This window comes from Vanessa cardui, chromosome Z, assembly GCF_905220365.1.
Source record: "Vanessa cardui chromosome Z, ilVanCard2.1, whole genome shotgun sequence".
Lineage (NCBI taxonomy): Eukaryota > Metazoa > Arthropoda > Insecta > Lepidoptera > Nymphalidae > Vanessa > Vanessa cardui.
Window position 1 is genome coordinate 12,804,510 of NC_061154.1, and position 24,079 is coordinate 12,828,588.

Consider the following 24,079-nt stretch of genomic DNA (forward strand, 5'->3'; position numbering starts at 1 on the left):
GTAATAACTTACTTTTTTATACGGGTATTAACAGAGGTTAACAACCTTTTTAACCACGTATAGTGTTATGTACCGCTGCTAAAATTTTATGTTTCTCATGTCATCTCTTTCTATAAGATTAATGAAAATAAGATTGTCATTATTTGATTTAACAAAACTTAAATACCTCAATAAAAATTTCAACTATGTAAGAGTCATATAACGTTTTAATTAAAGGAATAAGTATTCTTCTAGGTCGTAATTACCCAATGTAATCCATACATTCAATTTTGATGAGGTCGGTGGTAAAGAAAACATATCCTTTTGTTAAAACTTATCCTGTTCGAATTATATATACATTAATCAGGTCTGGTATAAGTTGATAGTGATATATTCATTGATAAATTATATAATTTTATTTTTAATTTTGTTATTATGGCCTGTTATTTTTGGGAGTATGTGTATACGGTGGTAAGAAGGTTTTATATCGTTAAATGACCAACCAAATGTGCTTGGACACTCGAATATATATATACATGTGTTCTTATTTATTATTTGGATGTAGATCATTTATCTCCAAAGATATAATCTTATCAGAATGCCGTCGGAACATTTCATTGACGTGTAGTCTTAACTTTTGTAAGTGTTGATTAAGTTATATGTATCTGATCTGACATAATCTAGCCGCTATAGATAAAAAATATATAAATATTTATTGATTAAAAATATGTTATCAATTATCTCAATTAATTAGATACAATTGTTTTTATAACTTTTATAATTTAAACTTAAACAAGTTTCTCATAAACTTGGTTTAAATATGTGTACAGGATACTTTAACGTTTATTATATAATTATTAGAGTTACAGAATTTTCGATATAATATAATATAATAATCGATATATGCAAATATAAATTGACTTCATTTATTTAAATATATAAAAGTCATTTAAAAATCGATAAATAGATATCGAATAAAGCGAATGATGCATTGCCTTCGCCAACAATATATTAAAAAAAAAATAATGAAATAGAAATAATATCTAATATCATAATAAAACACAATGTTTAAATTTATATTTATTTTATACATACAATAGATTACATGTAATATTCTACTATTACACAAGAACTTATAACACTTAATATGATAAATAATATTTAAGTAAAATTATTTTGTTTAAACAATTAAAAAATTGTCAACAATGCTACGATAGGACAGAGCCTTATACAAAGATAAAGATACATTAATAAATATCAATAGTCAAGAAATATGAGATGACTTTTACGTTTGAAATAAATATATAATATTGCGACTTTTTTATATAAAATAATATCCATTACAAATAAATTTGGTTTAAATAGTTTTATTTACACAGCTAAATTTAGAAACTATTATATATTAACATAAATTTTTTCTAGTTCAAAATATACTCCGTCCGAACAATTTACCTATAAATACGTCCAAGAAACTCATTCAGTTAAGGCGCTGACAACAGCCAAACAAGGTTCCATTAGTTCAATTGAAAATATTTCTTTGTTGATTTTGATCAAATTTTTATAATAAAAAAGTTAATTATATTTTTAAATACATATTATTGTACCAAAATATGTTCAGCAATAAATTTCCTTAAGGGTATTAATGTAAACTAAACTAAAAATTATACATACTTTAGTTTAATTCTGATGTCATAATAATTGCAAATAACAATTGGATATATGGCAACATCGAATGTCATTCGGTGTTGTCAGTATCTTAAGGAATGATTTAAGCCTTATAATCCGATAATTGACCCTGTCTTAGATAATGAATTCAAAATATATATAAATAAAATAGGAAATAATGTATAAGCGAAAAAATCACAGCGCATATAATTAATATCTAAGGAATAATCTATGAACAGACACATAGATACAGTATTATTCTTTTTTTTTACTTAAAATTTATCATAGAATGCTGATTACATACCGTTTTCTTCCTAACGAAATAAAAGAAAATATAATATAATTGAGTTAACATTATGCATTAAAAACACTAAATTTATTATTAATATTTATTAAAACATCGAAAAATTTAATTCAAAAAATTTAATATACAATTTGGCATAACATCGACATCAATATATAAGATTATTGAAAAAATACAGGAATTTTGTGCAGACACCATAATAAATGTATTTCGTATTATATAATAAAACGTAAATTTATAAATTAAATAAAAAAATGTCTTCCTACTCAAAACATTCAATTATTACAGAGCAGTTGCGATGGAAAATTTCTAGAAATAATTTAAACGATTATCGTGGCGAGACGACTTATAGCTACAATTACTAGGAATTATTTATTGAAGACAAACAAGACATGCATATTTTTGTTTATATGAGCATGTGTATAAAATAGTAATTAATTTAAATATTAATAGTATAAGACCGCAGGAATTTTCTATAGAAACATTGATAAAAGTTATTAATATTAAAAAAAAAAAACATTTTTATACAGACAGTACCTGTTACATAACGTTTTGTTATCTGTTTAAAATTAATATTTTAATACAAAATGTTGATGCAATCGACAATACTCATGTTGTCTTTGTCACAAATACTTTATTAAAATAATATTAACATATATACATAATACCGTATAATATAATACTTTGTATGATTGAATCTGTTTGAAATGATATTCTGATTTAAATCAACGTGTGTAAATTGAGGTGTGGATAGTTAAGTATTGTAATTGAAATATTTAAACGACATCATATATTGTTTTCATAATATGAACTATAACAAACGAAAATTCATGATATTATTAATAATTAATGATTCCTTCAGTAAGTAAATTTTGTTGTACTCATGTCATCGCAGACGGCTGGAATTTCATTTAATTCTTCAACTATGCGTCATATTGTGACACAGACATACTATCATGTGATAGACACTCAAATGACACGATGAAAGGCGACGTTAAAGCGTTTCTTGTGATATGTCATAACATGGAAATCTGCCAGGCGATTTCAATATTGGTTTAATTTGCAGACACAATGTAATATAAATTATATTTGTATTATTTATAATTATTTTTTTGAGATACTCATTATAAATAATATGGAAACACAGCGCGTATATATTATAGAAAACAAATTTGAGCGTCCTCGCTCTGTGCTGGTCATGGAAAGCGATATAAAAACTTACAGCGAGGTGAGCAGAATACTCGAAAGAATAAATTTAATAAATGGTAAAATTTTGTTATTTTTTTGACTACAATAACAAACTCATAATAATTTTATTATATTGGTTAATTGACCAATATAATGTTTACAGTAGGCAGAAATGCGTGTCGACTGTGGAGTGCAGCACGGCGCATAGGGCGGCACGCAGCGCATGCGCAGTTCCGGGGAGACACAGCAAAGTGATCACACGCTCCTCTTTCTTTTCGTAGCCCTCCGTGCCAGTGTAGCGCGCAACCCGGGCCATGGCCGCCGCGCTCACCTTATTGACGAACTTTATTAATTTAGCTAGACATTAATTAGACCAACGGCCTACTATGTTCATGGCTTCAAAACGGTTAACAAAACGTGATCGACAGTGAGCAACTGACATTTGTGTCTTAGTTCTATTTTGTGGACTTCGTAGTGGAGTAGCCATATGAGTAACGACCTCGCTGAGCCTTTACCTAACAATAATACCTTAACGATGATCGTTAAGGTATTATTGTTACCGAGCTACCGTTAAATTTTCCAGGCTAGTGATTAAATTATTTTGTAATGTGACGTAATGATTATAATAGAATTTAAATTAATTTAGCCTGTATTCCAAATTTGAAATTGATTAGGTATATTATATTAATGTGAGCTAAATGTACATACAAAATATTATGATTTATTCATACCTGAACGTCAAGGTTTTCTTCGTCTTCGTCGCGTGGTTCTATAACTTTTGGAGATCGCGGTTGGAGCTCAATAATCAACTGCAACAAATGTTTAAATTACAAACATTACATTATAAAAAAAATTAGGAATCAATCCAGTCGAAGTTAAGCCTTCATTACATTTAGAAATATTATTGTGGAACATTAATAATAAAATAAATTGTTGAGAGTTGTTAGTGATGAGTGGGCTTATTGTATACAAGCTTATATCGCGATTTACAATTTAGAAAACTTTACTGAATGAAACTAGGAAACATGCTACTAGATATATAATTAATATTTATCCAAATGCATTGTAGAAACGTTTAATTTATTAGAACAGAGTAAAAGGTTACCCAACATAGTAACATCTAATATATAACATATTATAAATATTTAAATAATTACAACTATAAAATCAAGTAGTTAATAATTTGGACCCAAATACTTGATTTGTCTTTGCTGGCATTTACGTCGGCAAAATTATTCTTGGAGTGCTGACTGGCTCGTCCAGTATTGCAGTTATATTCCACGCGTTTAATTTTAATTGCGGTGCATATTTTATATTATTACTCATGTATCATGACATAGACTAGACATAGACATAGGTTTAGTGTTAGAGTTAACTTTAACAAAGCTACTACGACACGTAGATCATGTTTAAAGACATGGTCCAACTTTGTAGTTCCTTAGAAAATGTGTTTTGGGGTAAAGTTCTAGCAGGCCAGAGGGTGAAATTTTAACTTAAATTTTAAATTAAATTAATTTTGTCAGAGGCCAGTCGAGAGTCTCTTAGAATTCCGATGAAGAGCTTAAGGTGACAGTTAAGGTAATTTTTCGTAATAAGTAAGAATTTTTTAAAGAGCGTGTTGAGATGTTAGCTTGTTATGCCGTTCCCAACTCGTGCTAACAAAGATAGAAAATAAGAACTACTATTCAGCAATAGTACTAGAACATAAAAATGATCCTGCAATCTACCGCGATCGAGGAACCTCGAGATATTTAATTTAAAGTCACTCCGCAGCGCAGCATCCACGATATCAAAAATTAAGACGCAAAATAATTATTTAAATAAAATTCTAATTATTCTGAATATGCACAACTAGAAATGCAACTATATATGTCTGACTTATCTGTATTAAAAATAAAATCGCAATTAACGGAGCGAAAAAAAAAACAAAAAATAAAAAAAATATACAGGCACAAAAACAAAATCAGTGGGCATATAATTAATAATAAAGAAAAAATACTAAAAGAAATAGTTCGGTATCGTCGTTCATTATAAAGCTGATACAATCTTTGGATTATGCTAAAATAATCCAAAAAGTATATTCAATATAACTTATCTAACATCTTACCTCAATAATTTGTCCTCGATATGGTCCAAGAGAACAATTTTTAAAGTCCAGCATTTCGACCAAACGCTCCGTTTCTGGATCGATTATAATGAGGAACTGAAAGTTGTTTATAAAATACAATAACTTTGTAAGTTGTAGACAAAACTTCGATTAAAGTAATTATAATATTATAACATTCTGTTTTTTTTCTTTTTTTTATATATAATATATGGTAAATTATTTTTTTAAGTCTTGTAGACCGGTCTATTTGCTAAGCAGTATGTCATTTTATAAGTTTTATTGAAAATAGCGTAAAATTATAATATTGCATTGAAAAAAAAGAAACACATAAAATCACATCGACAGGCTGGGAATAAATAAAAATAATTAAACAAAAAAAAAAAAACGCTCCAGGAAATTTCTATGAAAACTGTTTACTGATTTAAAGGGCTGTCATTAGGTTGCGCTGCCGAGCTACCTTTGCCACAACGAACAGATAAATAAAACAAACATGTCTTGATTAACATATATCTTTGTGCAACATAACTTTAAATTAATACCATTTTATCCAGCAATCATATCCCTTTCCGCCCTCAATAATAGTGTACTATTTTAAACCTACCCTTTTTTCAAATAACGCTAATAATTTTAGGAATTATTAAAGCGTTTCTATACGTCACATACAACTTTTATTATATAATATGTTATTATATATCGAGGCATTAGTGTTTACCTTTTTTATATATGGTCGTCAAGTTACAAACCATAAAACAATATTATTCATAAGGATTACTGCTTTGAATATGTGTTGGGAGGGTGTAACCTACCCAGATGGGCTTGCACAAAGCCCTACCAGCAAGTAGATATGTAGTGTTGTGTTTGTGTGTGTTACCTTTCGCGTTATAATAAGCTGATAGAGAGTGTCATCGATGAGTGCCTTAAAGCCGGAGATGACGCCCAGCTCTGCGTAACGGAAGCCATATCGGACGCAGTCACGTCGCCACCCACTGGGTAAGGTGGTTTTTTCCATACCAAAACTGGTGGTCGCTCTCGGCTGTGGACATGGAGTTAGAGTAGTTATTTTATGAAGTACATTCGAGAAAAAAGTGTATATGAATTAATACGGAAAAAGACAACAGCAAAACGAAGGCCATACGTACAGATTCAACTAATTTTTTTTCTTAAAGATTACATTGAACAAAAAAAAAGAAACACCCCTTATTAAGAAAATTTGTATTTTACTATCATTGAGACTACAATTGTTCGATTTTACACTGTCGTTAAGGACGTTTTCATTTCAGATAATAATTAATAAAAAATTATTATTATTTCAGATAAATGTACACTTCTTGATTTTGGAAGGCCACGTCTTTATATAATACGTGTACCTATTAGATACTCTAGATATGTTTCGTTACCTGAGGTACGGGATCCCAGCCTGTCTGGGACAGTAGTCCATGCCCAGCAAAGGCAACTAAATCTGCGGTGGCGCTCAGAGGTTTCGTGATGGCACCGACTAGACCGCGCCGTAACGCTGCCGCACCACTTTCGCTCTCACCTACCGCTACACCTACGAGCGGGTGGTGGGCTATACCACCCACTGCACCTGTTCACAAATTGAATATTAGTTATTAATAACGAAAATAAAATAGTTTGCATATGTATTACTAAATTAAGAAAGAAAATTCTTACCAAGGATGTTTATAGCAAAGTTGGTGACCCCAGTAACCAAACCTGCCATTAGGTTGGGCGGTGGTCGTCTCCTATGGAAAAAATATTATTGATTTAGAAATTTAAGAATGCAATAGGTTATCATAGAAAAAGAATATTTAAAAATATTAGTTCTGCAACGCAGTGCATAAATGCGACTGTTAAATTAAATTAATACTAAATACAATAATTATTAGCAATATTACGTATACGGTATATAAGGTACTCTATATAAAAAGCGATTTTTTATATGTACCTAGCTGCAGCAGCTCTCTTAGCATGATCTTCATCTCCAGCTAGTAGATCCAGATTCCTTGCCAGCGACCCAGCCGCTGAGCTCAGTGAACGCAATAGGGCTCCAGCAGCGGCTGAAGCAACACCCTTGACGCCACCACCGGCGTTCCCAACGCGGGCAGCCAGCGCACCCGGAGCACCTAACAGCTCAAGACCACCTACCACCCACCCTGAAAACGAACATTTGTATCTTTTTAAATATACCCCTTTATTTATTAGCTGTTCTCACAAAACTGGTCCTCTGGAAAACGTCTTATCGTTTTTTTTTATGGTATCGGCGGACGGTAAATGGCTCACGTGATGGTTAGAGGTCATCACCGCCCACAAGCGTTAGCGTTGTTGTTACCATAGCGTATGTTAACTATAACGTACCTCGCCAATGCGCCACCACGTTTTGGCCAAAATGTTAGTGCTCTTATATATACTGGCTCAATCAAACTCCAAACCAGCTCGCAAAAATATTAAGTATTGATGTCTGGTGGAAGATTATTTGATGAGTAGGTGGTAGCTGCACAGATTAGCTTGTACAAAACCCTAACAAGAAAAACTAAATCGTAGCTCAAAAGTAAAATAACAACTAGGTATATATCGAGCTTACGAAATGATATTTGACGTATTTATATATGTCTGAGTGGTTTATTTACTTCCACTTACCTGCACCGAGTATGGCCGCTGATAAATAATGCACTGTGAGTGCGTGTGTTAATCCTTCGGGTGACGTCATCGCGTCGTGGACTTGGAAGGCGCTGAGTCGCAATGGACTTTCGTCGAGTGCTATGTACATACGCACCTGCGACAATAATAAATACAAATAACTTAATGAGAATAAATCATTACATAGTAAAACAAAGTGGCTTGTCGCTGTCTGTCCCTATATATGTTTAGATCTTTCAAATTATGTAACAGATTTTGATGCATTGTTTTTAATAGATGGAGTGATTCAAGAGGAAGGTTTTTGTATAGACAATATAGTAAAGAATACTGACAATTGATGATATCGTAAGTAACCAAATTCTGCAGTATATTTAGTATCAGTATTGATATGCGAAGAAGGGGCGGGTCGCTAGTTAGTTATAAATTAAAATATTAATACTATAACTGCACAACAACAACAGCCTGTAAATTCCCACTGCTGGGCTAAAGGCCTCCTCTCCCTTTGAGGAGAAAGTTTAGAACATATTCCACCACGCTGTTTCAATGCGGTTTGGTGGAATACACATGTGGAACACACAGTGGCAGAATTTCTATGAAATTTGTCACATGCAGGTTTCCTCACGATGTTTTCCTTCACCGCTGAGCACGAGATGAATTATAATGACAAATTAAGCACATGAATCAGCGGTGCTTGCCTGGGTTTGAACCCGGAATCATCGGTTAAGACGCACGCCTGGGCCATCTCGTATAACTGCACATATTGAAACAAATAAAAACATAAATTATAGTTACCGCGGTATGTAGGGTCAAAGTCAAGTCGAGAGGATGTATAATTAACTTCCTCAACAAGAGCGGTCGCTGCAGCGTGTGAGTCTCGGCGATGGCGATCGACTCCGACGTTTGATTCTTTGACGTCGATGGCACAGCCAAGTGGTAGAGTTCAAGCGCCGCAGCCACGTATTCGTCCTCTATGTACAGTCCCATGGGACCCAGCAGAACTTCTATTTCAGTTAGTTCTGTGGAAAATAATTGTTATTATGATTTATATGAAAGATAGATATATAATATCACATACTTTTTTTTTAATATGAGACAACATCACATACATTACTCTGATCACAATGTAAGTAGCTGAAGCACTTGTGTTATTGAAATCAGAAGTATCGACGGTACCACAAACACCCAGACCCACGACAACATAGAAAACTAATGGTAATCTACATCGACTCGGCCAATAATCGAACCCGGGACCTCAGAGTGGCGTACCCATGAAACCGGTGTACACACCACTCGACCATGGAGGTCGTCATAATGGTTTAGTATTTGTGATTTATAAAATATTCCACAATGACAAATGATGGGTGGTTTGGCTTTGAACTGCAAAAGACTACGTTAATATTATCACTAAAGAAATAATAATAATTAAGAGATTAAAAGTCGTGGACAAATAATATTTAGAAAATCCATGAGGTGTTACCTAATAATAAATGTTTGAAGTATAAGTAATACTTTCTTTGCATATGAAAATACATATTTTATTTACAAACAACAGGAGAATATACGAACTCTTAAGTATATAGATGTATCTTTGCCGAATTATATGTACTTTCTAGATGTTTAGTTACATGTAGGAAACAGACCATGAAAAAAAATATTTCACCTTGATAGCTGCGATTGGCTACAGTCCACCGGTCGTGGCACGTCTTCAGCAACAGTCTGGCTTTGGCGGCGCGACTGGGTATTCTCTCGTTGAACATCCCCCACAGCGCCGGCCAGCGCTCCAAGGGTAAGGCTTCGCAGCGCGTTGTTGCAACTACAGCGAAGTCATATTGCTCGGTGTCATACTGAGCGTTATCGAGCTGAATGTCGGCTATTGCGACTGTAGTTTTTATCATCTATATTAAAAAAATATTTGTTTATTTTTGTTTAATGTTATAACAAGCCAGCATCGTCCATTGGTCAAAATACAACCTACATTTTTAAATAGTATAAAACAAAGTCGCTTTTTCTGTCCCTATGTCCCTTTGTACGCTTAAATCTTTAAAATTACGCAACGGATTTTCATGCAGTTTTTTTTAATAAATAGAGTGTTTCAAGAGGAAGGTTTTTGTATATAACGTATAGACAACATAGTTAAGTAACACTGACAATTTTAAAAGTTTGCAATGTGATGTCGTAAATAATCAAATTCTGTCGTATGTATTATGTATTATATATGTATTTAGCATAAGTATTGCACCCGTACGGAGCCGGGGCGGGTCGCTAGTTATTTATAAATATACATTTAAATGATGCTCAGTTATAACAAAAGCATTAACGATTTTCATATTTTCAATTGATTTAATAACATCATTCACAGAATGAACGTAAACTAAACATTTAATAAATACTTTAACCATGGCATATCTTACACTCGCACGAAATGCTATAACAAAGCAGACAAATGTTACAAATTTTTGTATATATATCGTAAACTTACTATATTATTAATAAAAAAACTACTTCATTTGTATTGACCAATACTAAAATATATAATCATATATTTATAATATATAATATATAATCATATATTATACTACAAAAACTTTGGTAAGGGCTACAAAGTACGTAAAATATACGTATAGTACGACACAACTTAGATGTCGCATCGACAAAATTCGTAAAACCGATCACATCCGAATTAAGTACGCCATCCCCAATTATCAATATTTATTTCTCATGCGAATACGATCTTTGCACAAACGTAATAACTTGTAATATCATATGACCTAATATATTCGTCAATTTGACGCGTCGATTTACATGCACTTGCTCTCTGACGCGTGAATCTATAACGACGAATAGCGTCGAATGGCGCGATAGGGAGCTATTTCTATTGGTTGTATAAATCGGCAGTAATCGGTTTTATTTTCATTCCATTTCATTTTCTACTTCTAATTTGTGTCGTACTATAAGTGAATATAGAACATTTGTAAAACAATACTAAAATATATGACCACATAAACGTTTAAAGTAAAACGTAAAATATACTTATTTATCTTACCCTAGAATCAGCCTGTACGAGCAACGCCACTCGTTGGAGATGTAGGGCGAGTAAGGGAAGCGCGTCGGAGGACGCGCCCACGGACACCACGACGTTATCGATCACGCATCGGAATCTCTCCTTTTCCGACCACAACTTGCTACTGTCCGACCAATCTAAACAAAAACATCTCACTCCAGTCGACCTTTAAACTTATATTTTAACACAACATGCAGAAGACATAATATAGTCTATTCTGATAAAAAGCGTTAGAACGCGTTCACCTTAACCGATGATTGCGGGTTCAAACCCAGGCAAGTAACGCTGATTCATGTGCTTAATTTGTCTTTATAATTCATCTCGTGCTCAGCGGTGAAGAAAAACTTCGTGAGGAAACCTGCATGCGACAAATTTCATAGAAATTCTGCCACATGTGTATTCCACCAACCCGCATTATAACAGCATGGTGGAATATGTTCCAAACCTTCTCCACAAAGGGAGAGGAGGCCTTTAGCCCAGCAGTGGGAAGTTACAGGCTGTTGTTGATAAAAAGCTATATATTTTAAAATATTGTAGAAAAATGTGTTTGTAGCGGCATATTGCCCGTTTATTATATAAAACGATCAATTTTGTAACATCATTTATTTTTCAATATCCTTTATGATAATATAACCAAAAAACGTTGCACAAACATTCAAAAACATTTATTTCTTTGTATGAAAAAAAAATCCAAAAATAAGATAAATTAATGAAACAAAAATAAATTATACACAAAAAATAAATCATAAAATAAAGAAAAACCTTTTTGGGAGACACCTTCCAACAGATATGATGTTTCAGAAAAATCCGAGGAATCTTTACGCGCCACTGTCGAATCGCTGATTAACTCGTTTTGATACGCCTCTGTGAATTACATTATCTCGTCCTTATGTTTTCATAATAAACATTATTAAACAAAAAAAGCCTTTATGTCTCAGTTCAATTGATATTGTAATTTCTTTTAAATCTTTACATTTGAAAGACGATCATTGAGATTAGCAAAGATAACGTTAACTAAGAATAGATACACAATAGCTTATAACGGCTAATAGCTATAAAATATTTCTATTATAGAAGAAAAATCAACAGTCAACTAAAAAAAAAGGTGCACAAATATTACAAGCCGTTATGAAGCCGTTAATATTTTCGTGTAGGAGTCAAATTATTTCATATAAACTTACGTGCGATGTCTTCATGCACAGACTCGGATAGTTTTAACAAGGACGAGTCATCAACTCTGCTCGTAGCCGTCGTCATCGTCGAATCTCTTGCTAAGTCGCTTTCCCTACGCCCATCCTCTGGTTGAACCTAAGACATAAAAGATTTTTATATAAATTAATTAGTTATTTTTTATTATTTACATTTTTAAATATAAAATACGAACATATAAAATATATTTATATTTAAAAATATAAAATACAGAGGCCAACCAGTGGCGGGAACAGGGTCCAAGCCACCGGTGGTCAGGGCTCCAAAGAGAGGAACTTCCTCACAATACGCGCCGTGCCGTTATTATTATTATTATCATAAATTTATAAAAAAAGTACTTGATTTGATGTCGACTGTTTTGATTCTTCAGCAGTAACAGCATTGTCTTTATTCTCATCCGCGTCCGTCGCGCTTCTTGATGATTTATCTAGAAATGTAAAGAAATTAAACTATGCTAGGATGTTTTACCACAACAGAGAACAATATTAACACTAATAATAATATCAACCAATCAACGTGATCGATTTCGACCGCGCTGACCAATCCCAAGCGCCCAACCCAACATTTCGGGACATATTAGTATTTAAATGTGTGCACAAACACAGATGCACTCACTAGATCCTCACTTTAGCAATTCCCACACGACCAGTAAGAAATAAAGCACGGTACCAACGGCTTCACGTGCTTTCTGATGGACACTTTCATTCCCGATATTATTGACAATTTTTCTATACAATCCCCCAATAACTTTTAGGATTTGTGGCTTTATTTCTAAACCCTCGACCAAAGAGGTAATCATAATAAGATTCAAGTGGATATTATAAATCGATACACTGTTACAATTACAGTTACAATTTTTATCTGTCTATGAGTTTCTTCCGGCTAATCTCTGGAACTGCTATACTGATTTTGATGGGACTCTCACTGGCAGATAGCCGATGTAATAAGGGGTAACTTAGGCTAAACGTGCGCATGCCACGTGGTCACAGCTAGTTTTAAATAAGAATGATTGTTGAAAGCTTGACTTACTTTTAAAGTAATTCGCTCCGACTCGTTGGAATTCAACGTTTCGTGTTTCTTGTTTCTGTAACAATCATATATACATATTTACAGTTTCATCACAACAATAGATATTATATATGTGTGTATTTTATTTTGTATGTGTATGTATGTATATATTATTTTGTATTTACGTAAATTAATATGTAGTTTATAATAGTTTAATGTATATTTAAGTATATTTATGTAAAGTAATAAATAAAACGCAATTTAATTATTCTTTTTGTCACCAAAATTAAAGATGTACCTAACTTCTCTGTAATTTGACATAATATTACTCACACTCCAGGGTGGCTGGAAGAGATCTCTCATAGAGAGAGCTTTCCTATGTATCACTTTGTTTCTTTGTTATTCTTTTTTTTTCTGTGTTACTTGTTTTTGGTACATGAATAAATAAAAATAAATAATCATAAAGTGAGCATGAATATGAGCAGAGATGGCCCAGTGGTTAGAACGCGTGCATCTTAACCGATGATTGCGGGTTCAAACCCAGGCAAGCACCGCTGATTCATGTGCTTAATTTGCCTTTATAATTCATCTCGTACTCTGCGGTGAAGGAAAACATCGTGAGGAAACCTGTATGTGACAAATTTCATAGAAATTCTGCCGCATGTGTATTCCACCAACCCGCATTGGAACAGCGTGGTGGAATATGTTCCAAACCTTCTCCTTAAAGGAAGAGGAGGCCTTTAGCTCAGCAGTGGGAATTTACAGGCTGTTGTAGTTGTTGTTGAATCATAAAGTGTGATGTAAAATTATCGAATGAATACGGTAAAAAGCGATTTGAATTGGTATTTCAACTTACTTCTTGTGTCTGCTTCGACTGGCTCTCTGCGGAATACTTGCCGAGCCTGCGTCTGATGTCACTCGCTGATATGTCATTCTTTTACAAACAAACAAATATTATTAAGCAATTATTTTACAAGATAACTATTACAATACAAAAATAGACGAATTGTTGGTGAATTTTGGGTAGATTCTTAGTTCTGATTTTAACGGTTATTCTACTACCTTGACATTCAATATATGAACCAGTTTAAACTGATGTCCGTCATACTACACTAACATTCATCTCTCACGCTAAAACACATTGATGTATAAGTTCGACACAACTTAGATGTAGCATCGACAAAATTGTAAAACCGATCACATCCGAATTGAGTACGCTATCCCAAATTATCATTATTTTTTTCTCATGCGAATATGATCTTTGCCCAAACGTAATAATTTGTAATATCACATGACCTAATATATTTGTCAAATTGACGCGTCGATTAACAAGCACTTGCTTTCTCTGACGCGTGAATTTATAGCGACGAATAGCGTCGATTGGCGCGATAGGGGGCTATATCTATTGGTCGTGTAAATCGCCAGTAATCGGTTTCATTTTTTTTCCATTCTATTTTACGACGCTACATCTAATTTGTGTCGAACTATATGTCTATAACTCTGCAATGAAAGTCGGTATAATCAATATTAAAGGTCATACTTGGTCCACGTCCTGTAACTCTAGCGGCGTTGAATGTGGCTGCGTGCGCACGCGCATTTTCATTGTAACACCACCAGAGAGTTGTAAAAGTTGCTCTCCATCTGTTACCGCGATCGGCTGACTCCATTCGAATATTCCTTCACCTGTTAAAATTATAAAATAAGTTTTTGTTAAGTAACAAAATCTCTCTAAATTCCTTTGGTACTTTAATGATTAAAATTGCAAATATGACATTAAAATATATATAATTATTAAAAAAACAACGTATATAAAAGTAAATATATAAAGTAAGTCGTGTGTTAAATAAACAGATTATACAGTATAAATATAAGAGTACATTGAAAACATTAAATTGTTTTACACGTTACGACATAGTACACCGCATACTGTATATAATTTGAAACACCGCATGATATATATAATTTGTATTCCATGATTGTTTGTTTTGTGTGTCAGTTACCTTTGCTGACTCCGATAGTGATGACGGGAGTCGGTGCGCGTCCCGCTTGCGCGGGCGGCGGGTATCGCGCGCAGTACGCGGGAGTCGAGTAGTGCATAATCGTGTTCGATTCGACTACGCACCACCACTGCACGCCTAAACAGTCTTGAGCCGGCTGGTAACAAAAATAAACACAATATACAATACTACTAGTCACCCGCGGCTTCGTTCGCCTTTTAGGTTGTCGGTTGTCATTTGTATGATAACAAAAGTAGTCCATGTCCTTTCTTCAAATTCATGTTTGCTTCATACCAAATTTCATGAAATTCGTTTGAGCGGTTTGGTCGTGAAATAGCTACAGACAAACAGAGTAACTTTCACATTTATTAATATAGACTTGCAAATAACATAAAGCCTTAAGCCGTAATAGTCTTATTAGGAAGGGAGCTAAGAGATTAATGTAACATTACACTACGACTCCAAAAAGTAAAGCAACCAATACCACAACTCTCTCTAAGCTTAATTTATGTGGCGACAATGAGAATAGTGCACAACAACAACAACAACAGCCTGTAAATTCCCACTGCTGGGCTAAAGGCCTCCTCTCCCTTTGAGGTTTGGAACATATTCCACCACGCTGTTCCAATACGGGTTGGTGGAATACACATGTGGCAGAATTTCTATGAAATTTGTCACATGCAGGTTTTCTCACGATGTTTTCCTTCACCGCTGAGCAAGAGATGAATTATAAAGACAAATTAAGCACATGAATCAGCGGTGCTTGCCTGGGTTTGAACCCGCAATCATCGGTTAAGATGCACGCGTTCTAACCACTGGGCCATCTCGACTCTTCGAATAGTGCACAAGTAGTGTCGAATTCGAGTCTAGTCAATTAAGTTGAAATCATAATTAATATGTAACAACTTTACCTTTACTGGGCTCGTGGCGTCTTCATTAACAGCAGGTTGCGCGACGGCGATGACCGTTTTCGTGTGGTTGTGCACCACAAATTGAGGGCAATGGTCTTCTGAAAACGCCACAATCCATCGCGCTTCGTGCCGCAACTGCGTCACTACAACTGGCACCTTAAACATAAAAAAAATATATATTTAGTACTACTTCCTAGTTGTTTCTCATCGATTCTATTTATAAAAGTAATCTATCCATTTATATTACATAGGAAATTATTGTCATTATTAATATTAAAGATAATAATTTACCTTTGGTTTACTTACAATTGTCGTAAGATTTATTAATAATAATATATAATAATTAATACTGATGTATAATATTAGTAGTGAAATTATAGAAGTATGAGGATGAGATACAACTATCTCCTCTTCACAAACGTGTTATAACTGTATAGACATTTTCATCAGTGAAAATTGTTATTAAAATATAGAATAAAACTCACGGATAGACCATTTTTATCCTTCAAAGCAATCGATCTTCGTACTGGCGCCACTCCCAACCGTATCGGTACCGGGGTGTTTGCTTGGTAGATCTTAGTGGGAAATGCGAGGCAAAGGAATGCTCGTAACTCATCAGCATCACCCCCTCGCCAGCGACCACTCATCCAGAAACGACACAGGGGACTTCCATGTAGGCTGAGAAATCATTTTTTATTGAATGCACAATCCATTAAAGATCGAAGGTTTCTGGATCTAATAATAAAGTGTTATTATTAGATCACCTTCAATCTTTAATGGATTGTGCTTTTAATAAAAAAACACAACACAACACCTTCCTTAATCTAATACACTTATTAGATTAAGGAAGGTGTGACATTCAATACATGGAAACGTAGGTCGGGAATTCATTTTTTCTTGAAGATAAATATAAAAAGCATAAGTATTTTTTGTATAATTTCAAATTTAGTCGATTACTTAAGCTGTAGGTTCACTAAGACATTTTTTATAACTAGTTATTAAGGTTTATTTTTCCCTGAACGTCACTTGTTCATGAAATTATGTTATAATTAAATAAAAGTATATTAAGAAATTATTACAATACCTATCTTTCTTCGTCGGTACGACAATCTTAAACGTTTTTGGTCGCAGAACCGCATTGTCCATTTCGTTCGGGACGGCTATGGCCGACACCTGTCAGAAAATTAAATGAATAATCTATGACAGATTAAATAAAATATTATTATAAAAAAGTTGTGCTTTATTGCTTGTAAACTATTGCTTACAAATACGCAATACAATCTAATTTGTTGTGTCACCTGTGCCTCTACTTATATCCTATTCCAACCATAACATTAAAAAAAGCAAAAAATCATAATTTTTCATCAGTACATTATTATATAATTGATCGAGGACTTGAATTATCTATGATATTCAATATGGATTTCCGAAAAATGGCGTTTTGGCGTTTTGAAAACTTCTGTCGGAATTCCGTTATCAGGTTTGTTTATCTTTTTTCATATTTTCATTGGAATAGGCTATACAATGATTTAATTCAAAGACGAATAATTTGAATGGTATTAGGATGCAAAATGATGATAGCAAAGATTCATATTACATTTATTAACTTACCAAAACATCTGTATTTAGCCAGTTAATTAGGACGTAGCTGGATGTTATCCCGAGGACATTCATGTCGTCCTTTATTTCATGATACATCGTTAACAGTGCCACCTATACAAAGAAAAAAGGGTTTATAAAAAAATTAAAAATAAGTGAAATGAAAAAAAAAACAATTATTTATAATTTCACATAGAATGGAAGAATACTTTGGTAGTAGTTGAATCTATACTAATTTTATAAAGAGTACTTTTTGTATATCAGCAAATAAAGTATGAATAAGTATATCTCAGGTACTAAGAAACTACGTCATTCCTGAGTGCTATAGACTATAAATTAAATTAATATTCATTTATTTTCTTAATTAGGATTGGTTTATACTTTATGTAATCGTATCTGTAGTCAAATATATTGTTAAGCGTATTTTGCAATATAATATACTTTTTCTTTGTTATCTATAGTGTTACCTTCTGGTTACACTGCACAGCAAACGTGGCGGGCTTTTCAAGTGCAATGTGCCCCGGCGCTGGCTGTCCGTATCGACCAGGGTCTTCCTTGCAGATTTGCAGTTTGCCACTCACAAACGTTTCCCGACCTATCTCCACTGACATGAAGAATGGTTTCTGTAGAAACAAATGATCGTATAACGGATATGTGTCGTTATCTGCATTAGAAATAATTCGAACATCACTATTATTGTCTTTTTCAAACGAATACTTAAAAATATTAAGAAATTGTTTATACATAATGATAGTCGATGGCTCAGTGGTTAGAACGCGTGCATCTTAAACGATGATTGCGGGTTCAAACCCAGGAAAGCACCACTGAATATTCATGTTCTTAATTTGTGTTTATAATTCATCTCGTGCTCGGCGGTGAAGAAAAACATCGTGAGAATGTATGTGTCTAATTTAATAGAAATTCTGCCACATGTGTATTCCTCTAACCTGCATTGGAACAGCGCGGTGGAATATTTTGCAAACCTTCTTCCTTTAGAGAGAGGAGGCCTTAACCCCGCAGTATGAAATTTACAGACTGTTGTTGTTATGCATATAATCAACATGTATACCTTACATTCTTTGTTTTGTAATATTCATTAAAAACCTGTAACATTGATGTGGGAGGAGCAATCGCAACCCCGGGCTCCAGTCGGCACATGGGTGCTCCGTCGTGGCCACGTAGTGTCAACGATATTGGAGAAGCGTTCGCGAGCAACGCTATGGGACTCAGAATCAGTTCTAGGGAACAGCCACTGCCTATCCGAATTGCTTCGTATCGTACCTGTGACATCGTAAGAGATATTGTATTTATCACCAACTAATTTAATTTAAATACTATTCATTAATAAGACAAAACGTTAACATTTTTGAAAATTAACAATTTTTGGAATATCGAGTTTGGTAAATGATCATTTGTTTAGTAATGTATGTAAAATTTATATAGTCTGTTTAATTTATCGAAAAGATCGATTTCAATTAATTCCTAATATTTATTCATAAATCTATGTGGCTATGTAATGTTTGCAGTCTGTAAATTAAAAAAAAGGAAAAACAATAAACATAAAAACGAAATATGTATAAGATAATATATATACTTTTATTGGTATTGTTTTGGGACTTACATTGACGTCACATCGTGGTTGTAATAGCGCTGGTTGCCAATCACCAGGCCAGTGATTGCTCACTACTGAATACGGCCACTTGGAACGTGCTTCTCGAGATTTTTCCAACCTAAGTCATTAATGAAAGTGAAATATAGTCATTTTATATAAACGATCTCAATGTGGCTGTTTAATACGAATATTAATGTAAGAAATATTTATTAGTGATTTACAAGATTATATGTGTGTGTGGCAGATTAAGTAAGTCTATGTTAAAAAAAAAAGCTACTGACGACCTCCGTGGTCGAAAAGTGATTACCCGATGTGTAGTCGATGTAGGAAAAGTTCATTAGTTTTCTATGTTGCCTTGATTCTGGGTATTTGTGGTACCGTCGTTACTTATGATTTTCCACAACACAAGTACTTTAGCTACTAACATTGGGATCAGAGTAATGTGTGTGATGTTAAAATATGTTGAAAATATTAAGAACAATAATATTTATAGTATTGATCATGTATAGCATTGATATATTACCACTGGTCTATCAGCTCGACGACGTCTTCAATATTATTTAGGTTCGTTCGTTTGTCGAAAACGGACGTTTCTGTCATACCGTAATGTAGTAACACCGCGTCACGTGTCACAGGGCAGTCGATGTCCCTGCACAAAATAAATAGACAATCTGATGTCAGTCATCTAATATACTTCAAATATAATCACTAATAACAAAATAATAGTTATAATGAGGTAAGCAGTTTGATAAGTGTTAAGTAGTAAACTGAATTTTGAAAATTTGTATCACATAACGTTTCAAACGCTCGCGTTGGGATATGTCGTCTTAATACAGGAGTAGGAGGATAGTATCTAATATAATCCATACATCGAATGTTTATTTTTAAAACATAGCATAGATAAGGTGATTTAGTATTTAATTTTTGATGTTAATACAGTAACGGATGCGTCAATAGCACAATGCTTTACGAGCTGCCTCACGATGTATAAAGTCGCAGGTTCGATCCTGACCACTCGTGCTATTGTCGTCACAAATTATAACGTAAGCTTAAAGCTTAACGAGAGGGTTAAATAAGAATATCTCATCGTTTGAAATAGACCATTGACTATTTTCTTTAAGAAAAAATCGTTGAACCCACGGACTCACAACAACACAAGTGGCGATGATTTGCAATATACGCCGTGCCAATGCTGCGAAGTTATAGTAGCGGCACGCTATGATGGCTGTTTTGACGTTTGCCCGCTTATGAAGTTTCGTATTTAATAAATAATTACATCAAAGGAACAAATTGTTGTTCTTTATTGTCAATAGAGATCGAATCTGATTTCTAAACTACAAATATTGGGGTACCGCGAATATAACTTTTTTTTTTGCGTTATCGTGTACGTCACACTCTCACACTCGATCTCGTAGTCGGTGTTATATTTGTGTTGACAGTAAATATTTTATCTATTTTATAAATTATTTATTTTATTTTATTTATATATACGTTTATTATAGAAAATGATAAAAGAAATAATATTAGTATTCAGAACAAATTACTTGAATTAAATTACTTGCAAAAATACAAAGATTTGAATATATTATATCGATAATAAATTTACATTTCACATCACTTTTTTAATGTGTCAAAACGGCCATCGTATCTTGCCGCTAGTTTAGTAAATTCGAATGATGTTTGTGGATTTAAGGTACTCCTGTCTCACAAAAACTTAGGTAATGGTAGGCTCAATTACCTGTATTGGAATGTGAGTTTGTGTCTTATAGAAGTGGTTCCTGGAGCCATGAGGTGAGTAATGGAACCTCGACCTTCCGCCATATGTACGGTGAGCGGATAATCGCATGTCGCTGTTGCGGGCGAAGAAAGGCTCTCCCCCGATGATATTCTTACCTATAAAACAATCTCTACTGTGATGCGTACTTACTTCATTAAGTATAGTAACTTATAAATATACAACTATAGTATACTAACCAAAGTATATTTTTTATGTCGCTTTTATAAATTACTTTTTATATATTAATTACATTGATTACTTATGTCTTGATAGACTGTCGATGGTATGGCGTGAAAGTAAATAGTAGCCAACATTTGAGCCCTAAGTACACGAATACTAGTAAAATAGTATGACGATTGACGAGTCTCAAGCTGTCACGCACACTAAGATAAAAAAAGCATGCCCGCGTGTTTTAGTTATTTGGACATACGAACTTCAATCGAATTATTAATATGATCTAAGCTTTATCTATTCGTACAATTTTGCCCAAATATATACGATACAAGGCAGCGAGTGATCATTCTTTAATTACGAGATAGTTTATTACTTTTATAATTCATCATCACAGCACATCATCATTATTACAAATAAGACATGCTTAGGAGCACAATCTTCATAAATTCAATAACTTAAACTTAACCAACTATGTATCCAAACAATGCAGGAACTTAGCATAGGATAATATTACATAGAGTGTATTAGTGGTAGAGTAACTCGTCTTACATCAATGTTTAGTGGGAGATGCGAACGTATCATGTAGAACGGCCAGAACGACGCGACAATGCCGCCGTCGTTTTTGACAGGCGTCACTCGACACCACACCGACGTGTACTCGGCCTCCTCCTCACTCGGAACTTAAAATTAAAAAAAATGGTGAGAACTTAAGAGTCGAGATGGCCCAGTGGTTAGAACGCGTGCATCTTAACCGAAGATTGCGGGTTCAAACCCAGGCAAGCAACGCTGATCCATGTGCTTAATTTGTCTTTATAATTCATCTCGTGCTCAGCGGTGAAGGAAAACATCGTGAGGAAACCTGCATGTGACAAATTTCATAGAAATTCTGCCACATGTGTATTCCACCAACCCACATTGGAACAGCGTGGTGGAATATGTTCCAAACCTTCTCCTCAAACGAAGAGGATGCCTTTAGCCCAGCAGTGGGAATTTACAGGCTGTTGTTTGTTTGTTTGTTTTTGGTGAGAACTTTCATAGATAATATTTTTAGTAAAGTAACAGCCTGTAAATTTCCTATTGCTGAGATAAGGCCTCCTCTTCCATTAAGGTGAGGGCTTGGAACATATTCCACCACGCTCTTCCAATGCGGGTTGGTAAAATGCACATGTGGCAGAATTTCGATGAAATTAGACACATGCAGGTTTCCTCACGATGTTTTCCTTCACTGCCGAGCACGAAATGAATTATAACACAAATTATGCACATATATAAAGTGGTGCTTGCCTGGGTTTGAAACCGCAATCATCGGTTAAGATGCACGCGTTCTAACCACTGGGTCATCTCAGCTCTAGTAAAGCAGATTTGGAAAACATACATAACATATACATATTAACTATTGTGCAATCAAAATAGTAAAACTTACTCTTCACAAGCCAAGGGACATTTCGTTTTCTACATTCTCGAAGCGGTATTTCTCCAGACCAACCGTTTTCGTTCGACATGAATCTAACCCTGAAAAATCATATTTATTATATAATAAATAATATTAATCTATAATAGTTTGAACATATTACGAAATCAAAAATATTTTTCAACTAATACATTTTATATAGGTTCCAAAAATTTATTATTTATTATTTGTTATGTTCGGTATATTATCGTATCAAACTCACAAAAAACCCATACATTACATCGCCAGTGCGCCACCGAGCTTTAGGATGTAACCTGTTATGTCTCGTGTGTTTGTACTAATACTGAGCTAATTACACTTGAAGCCGGAACGTATCAATACTATTTCTGATTGGCGGAGGAATTTCTAATGGCACCTACCCTACCCCACCACTTATATTACTCCACAGTAATTATTATTATTTATTTATTATCAAATAAGAATTGATAGTATTACATATATATTATTTAAAGCACTTACTTGAAGGATGCCTCACAATCAAGATCGCACAGAACACTTAGGCCGACGCTCTCTGCTGGCAAATCGTTTGAACTTATTATTTGCCAGGAGCTGTTTGCGGAAGTTCGGGCCCGAAGCTTAAAAATAAATTAATGAATGAAAAGATTACTGATCACTTTAATAAGAAAAACATTTTTGAGACTAAATAAACACTTAAACCAATTAATAACTCATGTGTTCAATGTGCCCCCCCCCCTCTTCTTCTCCTTTTTTCGATATGCGAAGATATCTATAATTTTTTTTTATTTAAATACATTAAGGTTATCTTTGATATTCAGACAGTATTTCCTCGATTAGTACACGGCTAGTGATACCATAATGCTTAGCTATATTACCTTGTACGCAAAGTCATGACGCAGTACATTCGCCAGTACGAGTCTTCCCGAAAGATACATGTCCCGTCGGGCGCCGCTTTCTGTGACTCGCACGTGCAAAAACACACCCCTCGTGTTCATGGATGTATCTTTCTCTTCTAGGCGAATGCGTGTCGAACCCGCCGTAAATCGGATGCCTAAGATCAAATGCCTATTTAGCAGTCCGGTTTATAAACTATTTGGTTTTGTTACGTGATTTTTTTTTATGGTATAGCTTGGCGGACGAGCATATGGGCCACCTGATGGTAAGTGGTCACCATCGCCCATAGACAATGACGCTGTAAGATATATTAACTATTCCTTACATCGTTAATGTGCCACCAACTTTGGGAACTAAGATATTATGTCCCTTGTTCCTGTAGTTACACTGGCTCACTCACCCTTCAGACCGGAACACAAAAATACTGAGTACTGTTATTTGGCGGTAGAATAACTGATGAGTGGGTGGTACCTACCCAGACAGGCTTGCACAAAGCCCTACCACGCCTGAATTATATATATGTTAATA

General features: G+C 34.1%; 1 protein-coding gene across 1 annotated transcript in view; it reads right to left on the reverse strand.

Moving 5' to 3' along the window:
* Positions 1-1,046: 1,046 nt before the first annotated feature.
* The window catches only part of LOC124542837 (vacuolar protein sorting-associated protein 13B), a 55,920-nt gene continuing 32,887 nt past the window's right edge, over positions 1,047-24,079 (reverse strand). The window contains 31 exon segments of the mRNA XM_047120720.1: positions 1,047-3,467; positions 3,868-3,945; positions 5,244-5,339; positions 6,115-6,276; positions 6,641-6,828; positions 6,915-6,985; positions 7,189-7,396; positions 7,881-8,016; positions 8,673-8,896; positions 9,541-9,775; positions 10,924-11,078; positions 11,704-11,805; positions 12,123-12,249; positions 12,489-12,577; positions 13,180-13,234; positions 14,015-14,092; positions 14,699-14,841; positions 15,159-15,312; positions 16,067-16,222; positions 16,552-16,744; positions 17,151-17,239; positions 17,678-17,779; positions 18,133-18,288; positions 18,770-18,946; positions 19,287-19,395; positions 19,801-19,926; positions 21,016-21,182; positions 21,778-21,908; positions 22,652-22,740; positions 23,159-23,274; positions 23,533-23,708. Of these exon segments, the coding sequence (XP_046976676.1) occupies positions 3,294-3,467; positions 3,868-3,945; positions 5,244-5,339; positions 6,115-6,276; positions 6,641-6,828; positions 6,915-6,985; positions 7,189-7,396; positions 7,881-8,016; positions 8,673-8,896; positions 9,541-9,775; positions 10,924-11,078; positions 11,704-11,805; positions 12,123-12,249; positions 12,489-12,577; positions 13,180-13,234; positions 14,015-14,092; positions 14,699-14,841; positions 15,159-15,312; positions 16,067-16,222; positions 16,552-16,744; positions 17,151-17,239; positions 17,678-17,779; positions 18,133-18,288; positions 18,770-18,946; positions 19,287-19,395; positions 19,801-19,926; positions 21,016-21,182; positions 21,778-21,908; positions 22,652-22,740; positions 23,159-23,274; positions 23,533-23,708 (4,262 nt within the window). The 3' untranslated portion in view covers positions 1,047-3,293.